This window comes from Dermochelys coriacea, chromosome 25, assembly GCF_009764565.3.
Source record: "Dermochelys coriacea isolate rDerCor1 chromosome 25, rDerCor1.pri.v4, whole genome shotgun sequence".
Lineage (NCBI taxonomy): Eukaryota > Metazoa > Chordata > Testudines > Dermochelyidae > Dermochelys > Dermochelys coriacea.
This window is the reverse complement of record NC_050092.1, coordinates 10916338-10933692: the sequence shown is the minus strand read 5'-3', so window position 1 is coordinate 10933692 and position 17355 is coordinate 10916338. Positions and strand designations below refer to the sequence as shown.

Sequence of the window (17355 nt, the reverse complement as noted above, 5' to 3'; positions counted from 1 at the left end):
ATACATAAGGAATATGTAGTGTTCCATCAGTCAGATTTACAGATTTCTACATACAATACTTGTTTTACAAGAATAGTTAATAGGTTTTACCTAGTGGAACACAATGATAAAGAAAAGCATTTTTACTTAAGATATACATAGAAGGTAAGAGACAATATCACTGCGGAGTGACTTCTAGAGCGATAACATTAATATCCCAACTGTCCTTCTCAAAGCAATGGTTCAAGACTTTTTTGGCCTCTAAAAGAGGCTGAAACCTGTACTAATGGTCAAACTAAAAACAGTGACATGACACTCTGAAGTATCTGCTTAAACACAGGAATGTTTAGTGGAGATGATTTGTGTTGCACACTTCACTGCAACTGAACTAAAGGAGTGCAGTCTCAACATGAACCACGGCTTTCAAAGCCAAAGATTAACTAGAATAGCTTCTGAACCACTGCTAACTATATATCAGAGTGAATTGCTAAAGGAGAAGTGTCTGTTGTAAGGGGACACTACCACAGGCACTGGAGGGGAACTGAGATTTCCACATACTCAACACATTAATGAAGCAAGTATCTTACTGCAGAGGTCAGCGTGCCAATACTAATCAGCAAGGGTAGTAAGCAGGAAGAGCCTGTCCTCCAAGGGCACAATGATAATTCAACATGCAGGCAAACACCAGCACACAGTCTACAATAAACATGGAAAAACAATGCAAATGGAAGAAATCTGGACTTCTCCCTACCAATCCCACATTAGCTCTTAGGATTTAGAAAGAAATTTCACATATTACTAGAGGGAGAGAGTCACTCCAGGGAAATACAGTCTCTTAACTGTCTAATTGTTGAATAGGTAAGTTTCTAAAATACTGATTATACAAGCAGTGAAAAAAGTTTAAGACTGTTAGTTCACTATAGGTATCAAAGTCTCTCTAACCCAAAGACAAGCTGGATGGATAGTGAAGAAGTCATCAAAAAATGCAAGGCATGATGTAATTGCTTAATTCCTACATTCAGGCAAAAACATTTGTTCACACTGTTCAGAAATGGTTCTTTAGAAGCCTAGTCAGTTTACAAAAAATTAATCAGAATTCTAAAGTTTAAATGACTACACAGAAAAATGGATTATGCTGTGCCTGTCATTGACACCTGGGCATAGCACATAACATCTGGAATCAAACGGCCACCTAATTTCACAATATTGATCTGAATATGATAATGCCAGCCCTTTGCCAGTTAAGGGGCTCTCCATTTGTTTTGTTTAGGAAGTCACTGTTAACTCCTGAAATATCATAAGAATTTCCATTCTAGGGACAAGATCTAGCCTGTAATCACAGCATCCTGACTGTGCCACTGGCATTATCTCATGCCTTGAAGAAAACAGTAATGATAGTCAGGTGAATAGAATAGTTTGAAATTTGATAGATCAAAATATTTAATTCATAGATTAAATTTGTTAATTATTCCTTATCTCATCCAGGCTTCCCTTTTGAAGCAAAAGAGGTTTTACGGGTACTTTGACATGTCTGATAAAAGTTTTTATAATTACACGTAGTAGGAATTAAGTTTTATGGGCAGTCTTACCAGATATAGTAAAGCATTATTTTTCAGGCAGTATAGACTTATCTTCTAATGCACACAAACTGAAATAGTCTACACTTTCAATCCAAAACACAGCCAAAAGTTGACTTAATAGAAATACATTTAATTCTTATCAAATGCTTTTATATTTCATCCTTTTTTACTAGGAAGGATTATTCCAATTTTACTTGCCTTCATTTAAAAAGAAACACAAGTATTTTCAACTCTGAGAAAAGTTAAATGGAATTGAAAATGTAAATTTGAGAGTTAAAAGCATAAATAAAGAAAAACTTCAGGGAATCTTGGAAAGGAAAAAAACATGTGTGAGCACATGGCAGAGGAAACACTGCACAGGTACAATGAAGCCAAGCTGGCGGGGGTCAAGACATTAAACAGAAAGAGTAGAGGGCAGAATGAACTCTGTAGTTCTGAATTAATGTATAAAATTAGAACATGCCAAGGAAGGAAGGGAGGGACTTTGCTATTCTGTGACCCAAATCACATGAGATCCAGGGGAGTGGGTGGGAGATTGTAAAATAAATAAATAAAAAACACAAGGGAGGGACACACTGTAGCTTTATGGGATGAGAGCAGACAGGCAACACCCTTGGCTATCAACCAAGGAAGAGCAAAGATTTCAATTTAAAAAAGATAGACCTTCCCATTTCCCTTTAGTGGCTAGAGTATTGATCTGCTTTGAGATTTAGACTGGCACAGCACATTTCATCTGCTTTTCTAGTTTTGCCGTTTCCATTAGGACACAGTAAGATTTCACTTTCAGTAAGTTCCACCACAATCTTAGTGTTCAGAAAGTGAAAGTAGAGGTAACTGGAAGGAGAAAAAAGTGAAATTACAACTCCACTAACCTCAGGGTTCAGATTGCTAACCAGCAGAACTGAGTTCCCTGCCCCAGTGAGGCCGGGAATGCCCATCCGTCCTGCTGCAGCCGCTGCAGCTGCTGCTGATGGGATAGCCAAAGGAGCAAGTGCTCCATGAACATTTGGAACTGACAAGCCTGGAAATTAAAGAATATTAGCCAGTAAAGAAATTAACAGCATGTACTCTAATGTGTCTGCTGCACTAGAATGGAGCGCTTCAAACCCCACCAATCACAGTCCAAAAGCATTTACTCTAATAATGACAAGTGCCTCCAATTCTGATACTACTAAAAAGGAAATAGTCATCGGTTCTTCTAACAGTGTATTTCGCTCTCTTGTGGTGCCGACTGCATGACAGAGGTTTCTGGATGTGATCTGGCTGGTTTTAATATTTTACATGTTCCACAGGCTGCAGAATTGTATGAGTGCAAAGCCTCAATTCTGTGGGTTCAGGAAGGGTACTACAAGCAGTGCATTTGTAACATTATTCCAAACAATGCATGCTACAAGTGCTTCATTCTGTTACCATGCATGTAATGAAAACAAATTATACACTCCTACCAGTTATTCACTACTAAATCTGAGAAAGGATTAGTAGTCTCTACAGGCATTTCTATGGGGCTCATTGTAGGTACGCGATGCTCACAATATCAAACATACATGACAGTCTCTAAAGGTACATCTATACTGAAAAAACCTGTGTAGGAGCAAGTCTCAGTGTCTGGGTCGACTGACTTGGGCTTGTGCTACAAAGCTAAAAATAGCAGAGGTTCTCCCTCAGGCTGGAGCCTGAGCTCTGAGAGACACCCCCACACCAGATTTTGGAGCCAACGACAGCTGACCCAGGCTCTGAGACTCTGTCAAGGTGTTTTTTTTTTTGCAGCATAGACACCTTTCAATTTAGAGCTTTCAATCTTCAAGTACTGATAGAGCTACTGGTTGATTTCTTTCATAAATGATTCACAACATTCAAGGGGCATATGTATAACCTCCTTAGAGGGATGTGACATTAAAGAGGAATTGATGGTCAGACAGACCACCTGGCTCATGACTAAATTATCCCATAGACATCTCAAATTCCACTTAGCTAAGCTGTTTCGACAGTTTATTGATAACTTATTCCAAAGTTTACTATAGTAAAAAGGAGCCAGCCTAGTACTTAACCTACTATTTGAAGTTCAATACAAGTATTTACTACCCAAAAATTAAGGGTTTGAGAATGACATTTATTAAAATTGGCACTTCAGTCATATATGCATTATTTTGATATCTGCAATGAGCCCTGAAGTTCATAAGGCTATTTACCACACTTAAGTTTAAATATTAACTTTATTCAATTAAGAAGCATTAAAACAGAATGGAAAGTGGTTTCCAGTTTCAGAAGAAGCTTCCATAAGTGCTATAAAGTTAAAATTCCAGTGCCACTAACATACCAAATTTGCTATGCTTGGTCAAGAGTTCAGAAACAGATGCAATTCTTTATTTTCAAAATACTACTCATGATTATTATTTGTGTCTTGCCTTCTTTCCCCTCCCACTATGTTGATTACTTCATTTACTACAGTCACACTTGTCCGTGAAGATGGCTTCAAGGACTTCAGTATCTTCCATTTCCTCATTTGTCTACTTATTACAGAACCATCTCATTCTATACCCTGTAGTCAGCACACAGACTTAACAGTTCAGAAGGAATAAATATTTTTCTAACCTAATGATTTTAAGACAACTTGGGTTGAAGTGGCTGTCCAGTGACGAAACATTTAAAAAAGCACTGCTCTAGTAAGGGCCAACAACTGGAAGGCAACCTAAGGAATTCAAGTTTAATGTTTGAAATACAGTACCTGCTTGAGGAATTGCAAAGGCAGGAGGGAAGCCAGCTCCTGCATATGGAGAGGCAGAAATTATTCCTGGAGCTCCTGTGAAAGAAAGAGTAAGACAGTATGTCTATGAATCTGATTCCAATAGACAAGACAACCGCACTTCAGCCAGTTTGTCTCGTCACGTCTTGAAATGCATGCAACTGAGGACAGAAAGGATATAGACTAAGCTCCTAGACCTATCACAACGTTAGAACAGTCTCAAACCCAATAAAGCTACTAAGTTTCTTTTGAAAATGTCACCACTGAATGCCAAGAACCAGTTTCCTATTCCAAGTTTAGCTTTGAAGACACTTTCCTGCTTTGAAGCAGCAATTAAAAACTGTTTTATCTACTTTGCACTTTTGAAAAGCCTGCTACTTTTTTCTGTCATATCAGTTTCAGTATAACACCATTCTCAAAGAGCCAGGGATATAACTAGTAACTCCAGCCACTCCATATCACTGACAGAACAGCAGGTGGCACTAATAGCACAGCAAATAGACAAGTATCTGCAAGGGTTCTTGGTAAAGGGAAGCGAGATGGCTTATCAAAGATGAATGTTAATTTTTTTTTGTACAAACATATTAGTGTTCCATGTTATTAGCTTAAGCCTTATATGCCACCAAAGAGACTAAATGGAGATTAAACTGACTGATCCAATGCAGCATAATCTGTTGGTTAAGCAGTAAATCCAACTTTGGATACAAGAGGTCTTGGTTACTGCGCAAATCAAACCGGCAGAAAAGACACTCAAATACTATCTATGGGGGTAACTTCTGAATGGAAGTAAGGAGCTGTTGCTAAAAATGCATTAATGGGTTAATGCCAACATTCCGCTTTGCAAAATGCAGTTTCAGAGCTAACAGTTAATTGCACTATAGAGGGGGTCATTATGAATTGAAAAGGAGGAACCAGATGTACTCCACTAAAAACTGATACTTAGTATTGTTCAGGGAACAACAAAACATCTCATTCTGTACAGAAAGTGGTCTGAATCAACAGTGCAATGAGCAATTATGGTCTGTGAGGTGTTAACACTCAGATTTCTTCACTACTTGACTCAAGTTCTGAATGTTGAAGCCCACAATATACAGGCTTTTAGTAAGAATTCAATATATTCTTAGATGGGCTTTCTTACCAAAAGCAGCTGCCATAGTTTGATCAAGAGAGGGCTGGCTATCCCCAGAAGGTAAATCTGGCCGTGTGTAATCTCTGCTCTTATCATTGTTGTATTTAACATTGAGGCTTGTGAGTTTGGAGAAGTCGATGCGCAATGTGCAACAGGCATTGTAGATATTCTGCCCATCTAAAGACTGCAGAAAAACAAACCAGAGCTCTTTTACCTTCTCAAAGGTACCTTTATGCTAAAGATCAAATCTGACTAACCTGGAAAGTTATTCTGTCATCTTAAAGCTGAGAATAAGTGCAAATAGTTTGCTTAGATAACATGCTATAAAATTTAATAATATCCTGACAGACTGTGTTAAAATTTCACTTTCAATGCACTTTTATTGGTGAAATTCTCCCCATTACACACAGAAACCTCAGTGAAACAGTCATACATGTGTAACTGAGGGCAGGATTTGACCCTGTACTATTATAAACATTTCCAGCGTGACAGAAGCAAGACACCTAGCTGTTCCTAGATCTGTTAAAACCCTTTCTTTGCAAGTCGTCCCTTAAGTTCAGGTGTGTGAAGCTGCCAGTGTACTCACCAGTTTGGCATGCTGAGCACTCATAGGGTCAGCATATTGTAACAGGGCCTGGAACTGGTTGTTCTTGGTGAATGTAATTATTTTCAGCACTGTGCCAAACTTGGAAAAAATCTGCAAGATAAAGTTTGCATACCATGTCATCTTATGTTTCTAATAGTTTCTCTTTGTATTTCCACTTTTCACAGTAAGAAACTGCAAATAAAGCCACTTTCATCTTAATTTCATAGAATAATTATAAGGACTAAATTTCAATCATTTTCCTTTTCTAACTTTAAACTTAACTGAGTTTATAAACAGTATTAGAGGCACTTTTTTTGTAGTGCTCACACAATATCTAAAATTAAAGATCAGAATGGAAAAGTAACATAGGAAATAGGGTGTTGTAACGTATTTCTCAACTATGTTCTGATTATGTTTAATGAATGGCTTGTGGATCTCTGCAAAGGCTTACTGAATTTGAATTTCCAAAGCTGTATTATGCATGAATTTAGCTCTCCTGTGTAAAAAACTTTAGTATGACAATGCTGAAACCCTGCTGAGAAATACTTTAGTAGTTTCCCTGAAGAGTTACTTACTTCCACTGGAGTTAAAGATATTTAAGCAAAGGCACTTCCCTGTTTTGTCAGATTAAAAAACTGGTAACTTTTTAATTTGCATCTTTGTCTTGCAGTCAAGGTGACTAATACCATGTATGACAGACAGTTTAATATGGATTCTTCATAAAAGAGACCTGAATGTTTCCTAAAATGAATAGAAACATCAATGGCAGTTTTAACAAGGAGTCCTTGTGGCACCTTAGAGACTAAAATTTATTTGGGCATAAGCTTTCATGGGTGCCACTGCACACACGCTTACCAGCATGAGAAAAATATAATGCATGCATAACTAGCTACCTGTTAAAAAAAAAAGATACAATTAGGTCCTTTCCCTTTCCATCTGAAAGATGACCCACTACTATTTTGAAGTGTGCACATCTGATGGCGCTTCTCAAAATTACTTTAAACTCAACTTCTAGCTGGATAACTTGTACTGTTAAAGCATGTGTTGTAGTATTTGCACTTAGTGTATTTTGAAATTAGGGTTTGAAGGAAGAGCTACAAAAACCAAACTGCATTTTAAATTGAAGAGACACTGATCAGAGCAAAATTATTGTCCCTGGTGCCCTTTGCAATTAAAGAAATTAGCCTGGTTTAGTTTCACAAAAGTAAAAATTAAAGTTTCTATTTTTAAATGTATGCTCATTGCACTTGTGCTAAACTAGTTTTTTTTGTAATGATTGACAGCATCTAAATTTAAATGTGGCACATTTTACTAGCATTATATATAATGCCCATCAACTAAAGTTTCCTGGTTTAAGCCATGACACTATTTAATTGACACAAACTCCCTAACTTTACCAGTAGTCTCAGTTTTGCCCAGTATAGTCTGCCTTATTGCTGCCTACACTTCAAAATTTTCCTAGACAGAATTTTCTACCTATTCTGTAGTCATTTTTTGCTTCACTGCCACACATCTTGAACGCCTATCACTGCAATAGGCTTCACAGAACTAGATTTCAGGTGGGGACTGAACACTAGCAAATGAATGCAATGCAGTCCAATACTGTGAATGTGACTTGGCAATTAAAAATGAGGAGATACTACAGGAAGTGTTATTAACTGAAATGCCTCTATATTTAATATCTGCCAAATACTTCTTCATTGCCAGCTGTTTTTAAAGCTAAATAGTCAGTGTGAAAATTTTGATGTGCAAGCCAACAGTTTATATGGATTCTCTGAGATGCTTCTGTGTTTTACGTTGCTAAAACACATTTATGTATCACTGTAAAGCACCATGTACATTTACAGTCGTAAACATTCCTAGATGCAAGGACTTAACCTAAGACAAAGGAGAAAAACATTGAAGGGATGATCACATGAAGGTGGTGTTGGATAAAGCAACACTGCTCCATGCAAACTGTTGATGCCATTTTTTCCATATTGATCTGCACGAGGCAATTTGAGCATGGTCTCACCTGATGCAGGACATCCAGAGTGACAGGATAGAAGAGATTTTCCACAATGATCCTCAAGACAGGGCTCTGACCAGCCATTGCCATTCCTGCATCCACTGCAGCAGCAGAGGCCGACAGTGCCAGGTTTCCAGATTGAACAGAATTCACGGCTTGCAGAGCTGCCTGGGCCCGCTGTGGAAAGAAACATCCTGTCAGGTTAATAATACTGCAGGTAGAAGTACTCAAGTTTAATTTTTTTTGTTGCAAGTTTCCCTACTTGGAAACTGTGTGAAGAACACAACACTGATCACCACCATTGGAGATCAGGAGTCTGTATAAGGAAATTTACAACTAAGAGGCTGTTCACATAACAGTACATTTCAGGCAGTGGTTGTACACTTCAGAGCCAACAAGAGCATTGCAACATGAAAATGCGAACTAGAAGTTCACGCGCATTAATTGCTTACAGGAAAAGACAGCTAGAGTTCATACATGCTATGATCCAGTTACTAGTGATTGATTCCCCTCCACCCACCCTCCCAAAAGCCTAGATTGAGTGATCTTGTTCAACATTTGTTGATGCAAGGTCTGTGTTATTCCATAATAAACTTCAGGCAGAGCATGCCCACACCCTAGATGAAGGGTCTGGATTACTAGTATGATTACTTGGATCCATGCCAAACAGGCAGCACTAGTAAAATTACACATTTCACTTTATAACTGTTATTAGGGTCATGCTAGAAACACATGGAACAGGAGTGAGGAAAACAAACGGCATGGAGACAGTACTATCCTAAAAGTACCACCACAACATACTGGGGTTTCACCCTTCTAAATGTGCAAAGAATACTCCCTCATCCCCAGGACTGAGAATTAAAACTAGAATTAAGGCTCTTTAATTATGGTGCTTGCAAGTGTCTTCTGCTGTAAAGTAATGCTACAACGGGCAAGTCAGAGCTGAACTTCTGACAAGCCACAGAAACTGACAAGTTTTAGAGTAGCAGCCGTGTTAGTCTGTATTCGCAAAAAGAAAAGGAGTACTTGTGGCACCTTAGAGACTAAAATTTATTAGAGCATAAGCTTTCGTGAGCTACAGCTCACTTCATTGGATGCATTCAATGGAAAATACAGTCTATTTTCCACTGAATGCATCTGATAAAGTGAGCTGTAGCTCAGGAAAGCTTATGCTCAAATAAATTTGTTAGAAATTTACAAAACAATGATTAATGAGCAACTTTTTAAAAAACTATTTAGGAATTTTAAACAAGTTTACAAATCCTTGTTTTAAGGACAGTGAAGTTAAAACAAACTTGAAAAATATATTTTTATAAAATGGAGTCTCCCTTTGTGAGGTTCCTGTTCTGAGCCTGTTTATAGAACACACTGGAAATTGGAAAATGCACCAACATTACTATTTATCAGATACCTGGGCTCTCAGAATCATATCTATGTTCATTTTACTTAAGAACATAATAGCCATACTGAGTCAGATCAATGGTGCATCTAGCCCAATATCCTGGCTTCTGACAGATAATGGCTTCCATGCTAGATGCTTCAGAGGGAATGACCAGAACAGGGCAATTTCAAATGGTCTATTCCCTGTCATCCAGTCCCAGCTTCTGGCAATCAGAGATTTAGGGACACCTAGAAATTGGATTACATCTCTGACCATTTTGGCTAATAACCATTGATGGACTTATCCTCCAGGAATTTATCTAATTTTTTTGAATTATGTGATCATTTTGGCCTTCACAACATCCCCTGGCAACGAGATTCACATTGTGCAAAGGAATATTTCCTTATGTTTGTTTTAAGCCTGCAGTCTATTACTGTCATGGGTGACCTCTGGTTCTTGCATTACGTAAGAGGTTAAATAGCACTTCCTTATTCACTTTCTCCACCCCAGTCACGATTTTATAGACCTCTCTCATATCTCCACTGATAATGTCTTTTCCATGCTGAACAGTCCTACTCTCTTAATCTTTCCTCAAATGGAACCTGTTCCTCACCCTAAATCATTTTTGTTGCACTTCTGTGCTTTTTCCAATTTTTTTTTTTTTTTTTTTTTTTGAGAATACTAGACTAGAACTGCATGCAGTATTCAGGGTGCGGCCATACTGTGGATTTATAGAGTGACATTATGATGCTTATTGCCTTATCTATCCCTTTCCTAACCATTCTTAACATTGTTCGTTATTTTGACTGCAGCTGCAGCCTGAGCAGATGGGTTGAGAACTATCCAAGACTTCAAGATCTTTGAGTGATAACAGCTAACAGACTCCATCCTTTAGTATGTAAAATTGGGATTATATTTTCCAGTGTGCATTACTCTGCATTTATCAATGCGGAATTTCATCTGCCATTCTGTTACCAGTCATCCAGTTTTGTGAGATCCCTTTGTAACTCTTCATAAGCAGCTTTGGATTTAACTATCTTGAGAAATTTTGTATCTGTAAGCTTTGCCATCTCAGTTTACCCCTTTTTCCAGATCACGTTGAACAGCCCTGGTTCCAGTACAGATTCTTGAAGGACCCTACTATTTACCTCTCTCCATTGTGAAAACAGATCACTTATTCCTCCTTTTTGTTTCCTGTCTTTTAACCAGCTACTGATCCATGAGAGGAACTTCCCTCTCACTCCATGACTGCTTAAAAACCTTTGGTGAGGAATTTGACAAATCCAAGTACACTATATTCATGGGATCACTCTTCTCCACGTGCCTGACAATAGCCTCAAAGAACTGTAATAGTTTAAAGGATAATCATGCCTCACCAAAGAAAGCAGTATTGACTAACATTGTGTTCATCTATGTATGATAATTCTTTACTTCCGTTTCAACCAATTTCCTGGTACAGAAAATAGGCTTACCAGCCTGTAATTGCCATGACTGCCTCTGAAACTTTTTTTTTTTAAAAAATCCATGTTACAATGGCTATCCTCTAGTCATCTGGTACAGAGGCTGATTTAAGCAACATTACATACCACAGTTGTTAGTTCTGCTATTTCATATTTGAGTTCCTTCAGAACTCTTGGGTGAATACCATCCGGTCCTGGTGACTGTTTAATTTGCCATTTTTTTCCAAAACCTCCGACACCTGTCTAGGACACTTCCTCAGACCCGTCTCCTAAAAATAATGGCTAGGCATGGAATCTCCCTCCCTCACATTCTCTGCAGTGAAGTTCAATGCAAATAATTCATTTGGCTTCTCCTCAAGAGTCTTGTCTTCCTCGAGTGCTCCTTTAGACCTCAATCACCCAGTGGCCCCACTGATTGTTTGGCAGGCTTCCTGCTTCTGATGTTCTTAAAAAAAATTCCTGTTAGTTTGTGTCTTTTGCTAAATGGTCTTCAAATTCTTTTTTGGCAGACCTAATTATAGGTTTACCCTTGATTTGCTGGAGTTTATGTTCTTTTCTATATTCCTCAGTAGGATCTGACTTCCAATTTTTTAAAGGAAGACTGTCTCTCTAACCTCTGCTTTTACTCTATTGCTTAGCCATGGTGGCATTTATTTGGTCCTCTTGCTTTTTTATTTAGGGGTTATATATTTAGTTTAAGCTTTTATAATGGTTCTTAAAAAGTTTCCATGCAGCTTACAGGCATTTCATTTGTGACTGTTCCTTTTAACTTCCATTTAACTAACTTTTCCTCATTTGTGTGTAGTTCCCCTTTTTTGAAGTTAAAAGCTTCTTTGATATTTTCCTCTCTACCGGGAAGTTTAAATTTAATTACATTATGGTTGCAATTACTGAGCAGTTCAGCTATATTCATATCTTGGGCCAGATCCTGTGTGCCACTTAGGACTAAACCAAGAATTACCTCCCCGCTTGTGGGTTCCAGGATTAGCTGCTCCAAGAAGTAGATGTTAATTTGGTCTAGAAATTGTGTGTCATGTACCCAGTCAATATGGGGATAGCTGAACCCCCCTACTGCTTTTTCTCTTTTTGTAGCCTCTCTAATACCCTTGAGCATTTCACAATCACCATCATCATCCTGGTCAGGTGGTTGGTCCTCTACTCCTATTGCTATACTCAAATTAAATCAAGCATAGAATTTGTATCCAGAGAGTCTATGGTACAGTTTGATTCATTTAAGATTTTTACTATATTTCCACTCCCCCACCAGCAGGACCTACTCTGTCATTCCTATATTTTGTACCCTGGTATTACCAGGTCATGATGATTATCATTGTTCCAAGTTTTTGTGATGTCCATCATATCAATATCCTCATTCAATATAAGGTACTCAAGCTCACCCATCTTAGTATTTAGACTTCTGGCATTTGTACACAAGCACTTAAATTTGTCAGTATTTAGGCATCTTTCTTTATGTGATAATGAATAGGACTCATTTGACTGTTTCTCTTCAGTTCCTACCTGTACTCTATCAACTTCTATTGTCTTCTCTTTACTAGGATACAGACTGTCCCCTTTAATAAATCCTCATCTAAGGGATGTCTGTCTGAACTGTGTGCACCACCACACCTGTCTGTTTCCCTGAGCCCTTAGTTTAAAGTCTCCTCTATGATTGGTGGCACGTAAAATTAGAACAATCTGATTCTGTTTTGGTTTAGCTTTGCTGTAAAGGCACCTCCTTTCCCCAAAGTTCCCCAGTTGCTAATAAACCTGAATCTCTCATTTTAGCATCATCTCATCTATGCATTGAGGCCCTGAAGTTCTGCTTGTCTAACTGGCCCAGAATGTGGAATGGGAAGCATTTCAGAAAATGCTACCATGTTCTTCACCCCCTATCATTTCAACTGATAATTTTAGCAGTTCATCTCCCAGAGAATGCAGAAATGAAAAACAGCATTAGCTACCTGAGAGCTGCACGACCAAGCTTTCTAGATTGCAAAAGTTGTTAATTTCTAGTTTTACCGGTTTAAGTTAGCCACAGAAAATCAGAAAGCGGAGGAAAAAGCAAGAGGGCAATCAGAAACATGTGATTCTAAGGTCCAATTTCTTGCAAAATCTACCAGGACTAGAAGTGATTACGTAAGACTACTAGAGACGTGTCCTGTTTATTCAAGTTATCATGCCTTGGAGGCCGTCTTGTCAGCCTCAGTCAAGGGTCTTGTCCACAGCAGGATATAAAGGTGGGACAGCATGTTAGTAGCGAAGGTCTGGCAGTGCTTTAGCATTAATCCAGGACTAAATTTATCCAGCCTGAGCCTCAGACAAGCATAATTTTCAATCTCTATCCCATACAATAGTGCTTAAATAATACACAGTATAAAATTCATAAATTTAGCCCTTGCAGATCCTTGAGCCACAGCATTAGCGGCACATCAGGACCAACAATGAAACCAAATGGATAGTTAAGAATGGCCATAGTGGGTCACACCAATGGTCCATCTAGCTTTTTACCCGGTCTCTGACAGTGGCCAATGCCTGATTTAGAACAGTGGTCTCCAACCTTTTTTAGGTCCAAGATCACTTTGAATTTAAGGACAAACCAGCATCTACCCTGCCCCTTCCCCAAAGCCCCACTCAATCCATCCTCCCTCTCTCAGTCGATCACTCTCCCCCACCCTCACTCACTTTGGGCTGTGGCCGGGGTGTGGGCAGGGGTTCTGGGCAGAGCCTGGGCAAGGTGTTGGGATGCACTTTGGGGCTCTGGACTGGGGCTTGGGGGTGTGGGGTGCAGGAGGGGGCTTGGGGTGCTGGCTCCAGGCAGGGGTGTGGCCCCCCACCAGGTGGCACTTAGCATGGGCAGGCTAATGCAGGCTTCCTGCCTGCCCCATGCCGCTCCCAGAAGGGGCCCATGTGCCCTTGTGGCGGGTAGGACGGCTTGTGGCTCTGAGCAGTGGCCCTCTCTGCAGGCACTGCCCCTGCAGCTCCCATTAGCCACAGTTCCCCATTCCCAACCAATGGGAGCTGCGGGATCGCTGCTTGCAGGCAGGAGCAACATGCCACACCACCACCTTCCCCAATAGGGCCATGCTAGCCACTTCTGGGAGCGGCATGGGGCTGTGGCAGGCAGGGAGCCTGCTTTAGCAGCCCCGCTACACCACCAGAGATCGCAATCAACTGGGAGAGTCTCTAGGATCAACCAGTCGATCATGATTGACCGGTTGGTGACCACTGCTTTAGAGGGAATGAACACGAAGAGGTTACCCATCCTGTGCACAACTGTAGTTCAAGATGTGTCCACCTATTGGTGCTCCATTTCAGATGCGCATGTGCCCCGTGCGCCTTTGACTGGAGATTTTCATTTAGTGTCTGTTCAGCCAATGGATGCACCATTGACATCCTTGTACCCCGCATCAAAGCTTTATCAGGCTGTTCAGGTGAACCACCCCCTGGGTTCCTTCTCCAATGCAGAGTCTCAGGAGCAAACGGGAAGGAGGGTAAGTAGTGGAGCATCCACAGGGACACATCTCAAAGAACTACAGTTACTGCAGAGGGCGAGTAACCTCTCTTCAAGTAGTGTCACTATGGGTGCTCCACTTGAGGTGACTCCCGAGCAGTATCCCATCAGGAAGAGGATGCTTTGGAGTCAAGTCCATTACCGAGGAAACCACCACACTGTCAACTTCTGCATCAGATCTGGAGGCAACACACACACAGAGTCAGGAGAAGGTTTGTACCAAATATCACATAGCAGCTCTCAAGGTCTCAGTAACCAGGACATTTAAGTAGAGCCACAGATGTAGATTGTGATTTTGGTGAGTGATCTGACGAGATTCCAGAGTGTGGAATGCCGGCAACACTAACTATGTAATACGCCCTGAAATCCATTTTGCTACCCTCTGGGTAGAAACAACAGCCTTTTGATCTGTCTGAAAACAAAACAAAGCCTATGGGATTTACTAAATGGTTTAGTCCTATATATACAGAAAGATAATGGTCTTCTGATATCTAGAGTATGGAGCACTGTCTCCATGTTGGATTTGTGAAGTTTTTGGAAAGAAAAATGGCAGGTAAATGATCTGATTCAGATGAAACTCAGAAGACACTTTAGGAAGGTCCCCGGGATGCAGACACTAGCCATGTAGAAAATTGTGAAAGGAGGGTCTGCCATGAAGGCCCCAATCTTTCTGAATCTATGGGGTGAAGGTAATAGCCATTAGGAAATCTAGTTTAAGAAAAGGAACCTCTGCCCCTACACTGTGAAGAACCATCCACCAGTCTAGGGAACGCTTCACCAGCTGGGAAACTGACACCTGTTTCTGTAGGCTGTATTTGGCGAATAAATTGATCCAAGCCACCCCTGGAAACAGCAAAAGGTGTAACCTCGCCTGTTCTGTCTCAATGGTATAAACTACCACATGACTGAAGTCTGGGGACTCCCTTGAATAATTCTGACAAGGTCAGATAATGTCACAAGCCTATCCATGGGAAGGAAGGCCCAGTCTGTTAAAGAATCCACGAATATCCCTATAAATTGTATGTTCTGAAGGGGTGTCAGTGTGGATTTTTCCACATTCAACTGAAGACCCAAGTCTAAGAACAAGAAAAGTGTTTTTGCTATGGCAGATGACACCTCTTGGTATGACCAATCCCTTGCACAGCTAGTCATCAAGGCACAAATACTATGACCACCTGATGATGCAGGTAGGCAGCCACCACAAAGGGAACTTTTCAAAACACCAATGGAGCTAAGGAGAGATTGAGCGGGAGCATCTGATACCAAATATGAACCTGGCCTACGACAAGGTGAAGGAACCTTCTGTGAGACAGGTATATTACAATATGGAATTATGTATCTTGAAGATCAATGGCTGAAAATCATACCCCTGAATTTAAAGAAGGAATTATAGCTCCCTGAGTCACCATCCTGAACTTTTTAGGTTTCATAAATTTCTTTGAGCCTTAGATTTAAGATGGGTCTCCATCCTCTGTTTTTCTTTGGTTCAAGGAAATACCATCAATAGAAGCCTTTCCCCCTGTGCTGAGCAGGGCCCTGACTATCACCCCTAAACAAAGGAGAGAATTTATTTCCTGTCCTAATAGTAATTTGTGAGAGGGGTCCATGAAGGAAAGGAAAGGGGAACGAGGCAGCGGGACGGAGGTAAAATGTGTGGTGCTGCCCGATATTACGTCCATCATCCATTTGTCTGAGGTGATTCCCATTTTCAACAAGCCTAGGAGTGTGAGCATCTCCAAAGGGGGGAAAATGGAGAAAACACAGAAGTTGACAAGCAAATGGAAGTCAGAGGTTTGAACCCTCAACCACCCGGTCAAAATGGATGCTTTGGTGAAAAAGACTGCTGCACAGATGCATCAGATAGATCAGAGAGAAAGATCTAACCTGTGTCTTTCAAGAGGTTCCCTCAGCCCCTGAAACGGAAAGAATTGTATCGCAGGAACTTTGAGCCATTTGTGATCTAAACTTCCTTTTGTTTGTAGGAGTGTAGATACCTAACAAGTGTAATGTGGCCCTGGAATCTGTAAGGGTATGCAAAAACTCAACAGTACTTTCTGCAAACAACTTCAGTCCATCAAATGGAAGGTCCACCACCATATTCTAGACTTCTCTGGGGAAGCTGTAAGCATGAAGCCTGGTGCACCACCACTGCCACAGAGCTGAAGTGGGCTACAGTATCTGCAGCACCCAGAGCTGCCTGAAGAGATGTCCTGGCCAGTAATTGTCTGTCAGCAACAGCCTGCAATTGTTTCCTTTGGTTAGTTCAATAACCTATACATGTATTTGTATTTTACCATCAGTACCCAGTAATTTGGGATATGGATCTGTAGGGTTGCTGATGAATAGGATTCTCTGCCCAGCAGGGCCAGGCACTTCTGGTCTCTATCATATGGGGAGGACTTACAATGTTGCTTGCCCCGTTCATTAACTGCATCAACCACCAAGCGTTAGGTGGAGGGTGGGAGAATAAGACATCCGAGTCCTTTGACATGTAGGCATTACTGTAGCCCGAGTTTGCCAAATGGTTTTAGAAGGTTCCAGAAGAGCCTTGTGGAGAAGAAGGGCAACTCTGGATGTGTTGCAAAGTGCAGAATATCCAGCAGCTTGAGTTTGGATTCTCTGACCTCCTCAACAAGGTATCTAAGGATTCTGTCACCCACCTAACAAGATTCTGGAACTGCCAAAAGCTATTCACCATAGATGGAGGAGGCATTACAGATTCATCTGGTGAGGATGGTATAAAACTACAAAGTGGTAGCTTAAGGATTGGCTTCATCTGCCCTAGTTTCTTGGGATTCATATGTTTCTTCCTCTTGCTGGAGAGAAGAAGCTTGAGTCTCCCTTTCATTCTGATGGAGAGGGCTGGGAGCCTGGAAAACTGATAAAATGCGCCAGGATTCCATCACCACCACTGAGGGGAAGAATAGGGGAAGAGGTGGCACGCAGGGTTGCTCCCACAGGAGTTGTGAAATCCTTGA

The 17355-nt window shown here is 40.5% G+C and overlaps 1 protein-coding gene across 2 annotated transcripts in view; it reads right to left on the bottom strand.

Annotated features, from left to right (window-relative positions):
* The window catches only part of PTBP1 (polypyrimidine tract binding protein 1), a 55019-nt gene that overhangs the window by 9704 nt on the left and 27960 nt on the right, over positions 1–17355 (bottom strand). For both annotated transcript variants that reach the window (XM_038384106.2, XM_038384109.2), the window contains 5 exons: positions 8032–8202; positions 6018–6128; positions 5441–5615; positions 4285–4359; positions 2432–2580 (listed from right to left, as the gene is read on the bottom strand). In XM_038384106.2, the coding sequence (XP_038240034.1) occupies positions 2432–2580; positions 4285–4359; positions 5441–5615; positions 6018–6128; positions 8032–8202 (681 nt within the window). The remainder of the gene's footprint in view (positions 1–2431; positions 2581–4284; positions 4360–5440; positions 5616–6017; positions 6129–8031; positions 8203–17355) is intronic.